Source organism: Anneissia japonica, unplaced genomic scaffold (assembly GCF_011630105.1).
Source record: "Anneissia japonica isolate Jap-2015-1 unplaced genomic scaffold, ASM1163010v1 scaffold288173_len209237_cov177, whole genome shotgun sequence".
Lineage (NCBI taxonomy): Eukaryota > Metazoa > Echinodermata > Crinoidea > Comatulida > Comatulidae > Anneissia > Anneissia japonica.
Window position 1 is genome coordinate 160198 of NW_022687201.1, and position 7827 is coordinate 168024.

Here is a 7827-nt window from a genome sequence, read left to right on the forward strand (position 1 = left end):
TACCCGTCTGCTGTCAACATAACAGCCCATTTACTTATCAACCCAGAAAAGAACCGTTTGTTTACATTATTAAATTTAGCCTACCTTTTGTTTTTATTCTTTAAATACGGTAGTGTTGCTCCTTATTTTAGTCTACTACAACAATTTAATTCAAATCTCTACTATTTTATTTATTCTAACTTGATTTCGATTTTCGATTTATTCCCCAATGTCGCATTCATATTCACACGTGTGATTAGAATAGAAAATAAATAGGCCTATGCCTATAACATGTGTATGAAAATATAAAAAATGAGATGTAAGGAATTCTTATTCGAAGTCAACGCTTTTAACATAATGGAATACCAAACTACAGTGTTATTATAATGTTATTGCAACGTATTGTTAGGCTGTAAATACATTTAAACATGTTTCTTACCTTTAAAATCTGAGTGTTTTTTTCTTGGAATAACCCCACGTTTTTGTACTGTATTATCAATTTGACTATAGTTATGTGATGTTATCTATTTTAATAGACCACACATAATTCAGTCTATGATATTGCCATTTGTAGTAGTTATGAAGTCAAAACACAATCGAAACTGCTTACTAGTTCATTATAAAATTTGAAGATCCTACAACATAAGTAGGCCTACTTAAAAGTACTTACAAGCAAATCAATTGTGTGTCCATTTTGATAGTGGTTATCTTCTCGTCCATACATTCTCTCAGTTTGTATATTGTACAGTTCGTTTCTGACAGAATAGGCCTCTTATATAATAAAACAAATGGACAAACAATTTATGATGTTTATAGTATTTTCTCTGTTTATATAAAAGCCGACATGGCTTGTTCTTCCTGAAACCAAGCGGCCACACAATACAAACACGAAATAATCTTAATGATTAATAATGCCTAGGTATTTTGTATAATATTTAAAGTAACAATATCATTGTCATTGATTTATTATTGCCATTCATATACATTTCCAAATAATTATGAGTCGCTATACCGTAACGTATTTGAAATATATCTATAATAAAATACAATAAAACTAACATTATTACATATAATTATATTATCAACAATTTTACAATTAAAGTGTAGGCCTATAGCACTATTTTAGATATTATAAAACTGAAACTTTGTAATGTGTAATATGATTATTTTATAAACTAAATTATAATGAAATATATGTAAGCTGGTGCTACAATGATGAATCAATGAATTTAATTTCTCTCTTGTTCAGTGCAGACAGGCATCTGTCCAGAGGCTTGGCCCATATACTCTACATTTTGCTGTGGTTGACCAGTGAACTGTAGTTGACTCACGACTGGTGGCTGACCCACATCATGCGGCTGATCCATGACTTGTGGTTGAACAGCCCCATTTGGTTGACCCACAACCTGTGACTGACCAATACCTTGTGATTGACCCACAATCTGCGGCTGACCAATGACTTGTGGTTGACCAGTCACATTTGGCTGACCCACAATCTGTGACCGACCAATGACTTGTGGTTGACCAGCGACATTTGGCTGACCCACAATCTGTGACTGACAAATGACTTGTGGTTGACCAGCCATATGTGGGTGACCCACAACCTGTGGCTGACCAATGACAACAGGATGCCCAACAAACGGCTGCTGCTGATATCTCTGAACCTGAATTTGACCTCTGCTGAAAACTTGACCTGCGATAGTAATTTAAGTATTTTAGACTGAATAAATATCTTGGTACAATAATTTATGGTGTCATGCCGACAGGGTGCAGATTTATGAAACTTGCCAAAAAAAAAAAAAAAAAAAAAAAAATCAGTCTTGCCAAAGGGGGAAAAAAAAAAATCAGTCTTAAAATCAGATTTATGAAACTCGCTCAGAAAAAAAAAATCTTAACTTAGTTTTAAAATCAGATTTATCAACAATAATTTTAAAATTATTTTAATTTTTGCGTATATTTTGTTTCCTCTAATTTGCTAAGGTGGAAGAAAAAATCTTTTAATAAGTTTCAAAACCAATGTTTTTTTTTATCTGATTTATGTATGCATGTCTTATTTTAAGTCTGTAGATGCTTTTTACACTATAAATATAACTATTGATTTATTATTATTATTATTATTATTGTCTGAAATAATGTGAGTGCGACTCCCCAGAAAAGAAAAACAAAATTACCAGGTTGAACAACATAAGGTACATATTGAGGCTGGCCGATAATCTATAATGTAAACGAAAGTATTGCACAAATATTAAATACAAATAATAATTATTTTAAAATATTAAAATATACTTTGTTTATTTTCCATTAGCTTAGATAATTTATCAGATCTAACTTGACTTGTTCTACTACTTCAAACATAATTGTATGAATACACGCGATGTTTTTTTTTTTTTTTTGTTTTTTTTTTGGTTGGTTTTTTTTTGGTTGGGGAAGGGGCGCACGCCAGCGCAACTATCCTGACACGCCAAAACCCACATCAAGTGGCTTGATAGGAAGGCATAAGACTGCACACAAGATGTAGCAGGGCAGGATATGATATTTGTTCCATCTAACAAGGAAATAGCTAAATTTTGTAATATAACCATTATCATAATAATCAAAAAATCTTCAAAGCAGGTAAAGTGAAATTTTAAAGTGAAATTGAATTAAGAATATAACAAATACTACCCTTAATGACTTACATTTGGTTGCGGCTGGAGACAGCAACAACAGGTCTCATTGTGACCGTCTATCTCACAACACATTAATACTGATGTAACAATGGCTGTGGCAAGTTCAATCACTGCAACTAGGACACTCAGAATGCTGACAACAAAATACCCTTCTGGAGTCTATTGATAAATATCAATTGCTAATTATAATAAAATTTGAATTTTGAAGAAATTACAAAATATACTAATTTCCTACCATCTATATCACTTTTTTTCAATGCTCCACTTTTACCCACTTGTGGTTATTTTCTCTTCATTCTACCATCTACAATTTTCAGATTTTTTTTTTTTGGATAATGTATTCTTTTAATGACATCACTAAATAAAAAAATATTACAGTCAAGATACAATTAATGACAAAACGTGACAACAAAAAGAGGAATCAGCAAATGTGCAATCAAAAGAGACAAAAAAAAAAGTTTAAAAAAAATTATAAACCCGTTCCTTTCGCAATTTTAGAGCTTGTTTTATGAAGCTAGTTACGGATAGAATAACATCATATTCAGTAGACTTCATAACATTGATAAAATTGATATAATCGTTATTAGATAAATTAACTAAATAGTCTTCAATCAACAAAATTATGCTGTATCTTGTATCTTCTCTGATTTCGGCTTTCCTTCCCTTTTGCTTATATATTCTCAACCAACAACAACAGTTCTTTTCAGAACTATCTACGTGGTGTACCGCAAGTATTAATTATATATTATACTTCGCCATGCAAACCTTCAAACAATCTTTTGCTTATTATTACAGCTCTACACATATATCCATCTTTCCTACCTCCCTTCATTCCATTCTTTAATTATTTCCTATTCCTTTTATGCTCCTTTTTTCCACATCCATTTCTCTCTTCAATTCCCTAAAAAGCAGCACAGCTACTTAAATAAGGGCAATGATATAATGTTCTCTCACATAAACAAAAGAACCATGCGCCGCCGAAATACTTCCAATAGTAGCATGGGCCAAGGCAGTTACAGCTGCAAGTATTGACATCACCAAACAACACACAATCTGAAAATGATATTAAGTAATTAGTTAATAGGCCTATAATAATAATTTAGATTCATCATTCCAATTATATATAATTACTATATAATATTTATCTTAGTAGGGAGTTTTCACAAAACGATAACGAACACAGTCATTTCATCAAATTTTAAGACAATCCTTTACATACAGTCGGTCACAACGTAGGTAATTCATGCCTTTTGCTTCCATAAATCATGCATTTTGCGTGAATGATGATAATAATCATGACGTATTCGTTATCGTTTTCATAAGGTTGTAAAATCTCCCTCATAATATCTTAAACAAATTATAGATATTCCTACCATTATTATAACATCCTTTATTACCTTAAAACTTTCTTGAGTTGTCTTATAGTAAAAGTAATTATTGCACACGGCCCAGGTGTTGCGTCTTCTTTTTTTTTTTTGGAAAAGTATTTGTAGAATGATTATTAATTTTATTTAAAAAAGAAATATTTTCCCAGGGTCAAAGTTTGGCATGCTTGTCAGCAATTAAGAACCAGAGATAAATAATGAATCCTATAGTTATAGTGAGTACAGGTACCGAAAAGTTTCATTTTGGGTTAAACAATGTAACAATTTTAACTGTACAGATAATACATTCCCATTCTACGCCCAAAAACATGTCAGAAATGTTTCTTTTTTCACATTTATCACACAGGCAACACCCTTTCCCAGATTATGTCTTATTTGACCTTTGACCCAATAACTTTTGAACGACTCCATACCTGTCCATTTTTGGAATCTATGACCTAAATTACATTAGAAAACATTATTTTGGTACACTAATTCACTTTTGTGATCCCCTTCCTTAAACATGCCAGATTTGACCTTTGACCCCACATATCTCGAAAAATCCCCCTCCCCGGACCGATCAACAATCAGATTCGTAATCTACGTCAAAAATACATTAGAAAAAGTTGGTCTGGTAAATTCTGCAAAAATGTGACACCTTCCTCCAAATCCGACCGGTCTATAATAATATAAATTGTACAAATAATAACAAGTATACTAATTAGTAACTAATAACAAGTATTTATAGCTAAGAAAATCAACGTAATATAAGCAATAACAACAATTATTATTATTAGGCCTTATTATTATTAGGCCTATTATTATTATTATTATTATTATTATTAAAATTATAATAATTATTTTCATTATTATTATCAAGTAAAAAGTTATGTAACTCACAACACATGCATTTTTTTCTTTTAAATATCCTGCAATCACTCCAAGACATCCGGCCATCAGGTAGAACTGCATATTGTATAGAAAATTAAACGGTTTTAGAATGAAATAACATTTACAATTCTACACATCTTTCATAAGGCATATACAATTATTTAATTAATTTATTTTAAACAATGGTACTGTGGTCTAGTATTTTGAAATGAAAAATATGTGAAAGCAATAATCAGGGGTGGATCTAGAGATGACTGAAAGGAGCGGGGACGATCAAGAAACAACTTACCGGTACTGTAGGGGGTTCGGAGGGAATTATTGTTTTCTTGACGGCCAAAATTGACTTCTGAGACGTTATTTTTCTTTATTAAATTTATGTTTTTTATCTTTCCAAAAAAAGGGAGGAGGGGCCGGGGCCGGCCCATCCCACCACCTAAACCCCCTGATTATTACTGTAACAGCACAAGGGCCGGCCCATCCCACCACCTAAACCCCCTGATTATTACTGTAACAGCACAAATATAATCCGCATATTTTTTAAAAATTTTACCTTATTTACTTTTAATGTTAATGTTCATATATTTATATAGCGCCTTTCACAGAAAACTTTTGACTGATTTCATTGATGATTTTGTACATACAGTATATAGGCCTATTTTTATATATATTTTAACCATATTTTACTTGACTATATTAGGCCTATGGTAATTTATTTTGTTCTCATTGGCACCAGAGAGCCAAGACAATGATTCAATTCAGTTTTCGGCAATCCTGTCCGGCAAATTGAGTTCTGTTTCTTTTTTTTTTTTTTTTTTTGGTCATTTTGTGTTTGTCAGTTGCACTTCGGACTAAATAAATGAAATTAAATCACGCCATCACTGAGGCTGGCGGCAATGGAGTTGCGAATTAATACTAGAATACCTATTATAAAATGCATGGAATATGTTGAGTCGACCTACATGAACGTTTCTACACAGCATTTACACACATCGCTAAAGGCTAAACTGGACAGGTGCGATTTGTGTTAATAAACTTAACCAGGAGGAATGTGTGTAAACGTGAAAGGTAGTACGGTAATTTGTAAGTAAACTCGATAGTTATGGGATACACTCGATATTAGGATATGAATTCGACATAGTTATGTTCGTCCTGGGAAACAGGGAAAATGCATCAATTAATTAAACAATTAAAAAATAGCTGCTGATTGACCATGATAGAAATACAAGTGCTGTTTCATTCCAACGGGAAGAATTAACAGTAGCAATTAGTTGAAACTATATATAAGCATTTTTAATCATAATATCACAATGTGATGAAACTATAAGCATTTTTAATCATAATATCACAATGTGATGTAACTATAAGCATTTTAATCATAATATCACATTGTGATGAAACTATAAGCATTTTTAATCATAATATTTACCCCAAGTGCACCCCAAACGGGAAGTGCAATATTCACAGCAAAATAACCTGAAAAAATGGAAGCCACACCAAATGCAAAGGATAGCGCTGATAGAGCAATCTGGATAAGGCCGGTAATAATTGCCGCTTTCCGGTATGGTTTGATTTTTGGTTGGCAAGTTACTAACTGAGCTACTGGAGAAGATGTTTGTATTGGTACGTTTGTTGGCATGTTCACTTATTTTAAACTGGAAAAATAAAAGTACAATACAAATATTGATTAATTTTCAAAAATCTGCTTATAGGGATAATTTAACAAACGTTTTCTAGTTAAGTGTGGTATGATGTGTAGAATAGTAGGAAAGTAACTGATTTACTGTGGGAATGAGTGTATAACCTATTTTGTGTTAAAGCAAAGTGTATGTAAAGTCTTACCTTTGATTGCCTTCAATAAACTGATACACCACATTCACAAGCAAGAAACTTCATAATAACTTTGAACATGGAGTTAGATCACAAGTTACTGAAACAAATATCTTTTTTTAGCTCCGCCCACTTTGCTTAGAAGCACAAGGTTCTACCTTATAGATCTGATAAATATCAGTTTCGGTGACATCACCATTCATGATGCCGTCACCAAACCTGATTAGGGGATTCTGATCAATTGAATGATGAATTGTGCTGTCACCAGTATAAAAGTGTATCAGCATTTTATTTGTCACCGTAACTGATCACTTAGGTAGAATTGTACCTCCATGGTTGCACTCATTATTCGAGAGCGGTGATTATCAACAAATTTCAACCTAACTGACCAGTTGCAATATTGGTGGCCTATTAATATTTCTGTGAGAAATCTGTTGTTAAATACCGTATTTATTCAAAATAAACGCCCCTTCCATAAGCTCATTAGCAATAAACGCCTCCCTAGAATAGATGCACCGGAGCAATAATTTGTAATTTGTAATTTAATACGAGTTTTTCCGTTGTTTCACCTTCGATGGGCAATCACCAATAACAATGTTTAAAAGATTTCGCTCATAAATAAAACTGTACTAGTTGTCTGCAATACTACTTTACTGTAAAGCAAACTAGACCTAAAATCATTGATCGAGTTCCTGTCCACATATCAAGCGCCCTGGGCATCTTACGGTATGTTAAATGGATATGGCGCTATATAAAACTACATTATTATTATTCTTTTTATTATTATTATTATGATTATTATTATTATTATTATTATTATTATTATTATTATTATTATTATTCTTATTATTATTATTATTATTATTAAAGTCTAATAAATATAATTTGAGTTATATTCCCTCTTGCGAGTCAACATAGACACCACCACGACATGGTCAAAACAATTATACAGGTATACACAAAACAGACTTATAATAACAATAATAATAATAATTTGCGATTATATAATATAATCCTATGCCTAATATAGGAACAAACATAGTCACAACATATATATATATATATATATATATATATATATATATATATATATACAT

The 7827-nt window shown here is 31.7% G+C and overlaps 1 protein-coding gene across 1 annotated transcript; it reads right to left on the bottom strand.

Moving 5' to 3' along the window:
* Positions 1–1208: 1208 nt before the first annotated feature.
* On the bottom strand, positions 1209–6771 carry LOC117118214. Its single transcript, XM_033262731.1, has 7 exons — positions 6743–6771; positions 6330–6555; positions 4913–4978; positions 3603–3701; positions 2658–2807; positions 2151–2193; positions 1209–1672 (listed from the first exon to the last, which is right to left on the bottom strand). Exons 2-7 carry the CDS (start codon positions 6537–6539, stop codon positions 1209–1211), a joined length of 1032 nt encoding a protein of 343 aa, XP_033118622.1. The 5' UTR covers positions 6540–6555; positions 6743–6771.
* Between the last annotated feature and the right edge of the window lie 1056 nt (positions 6772–7827).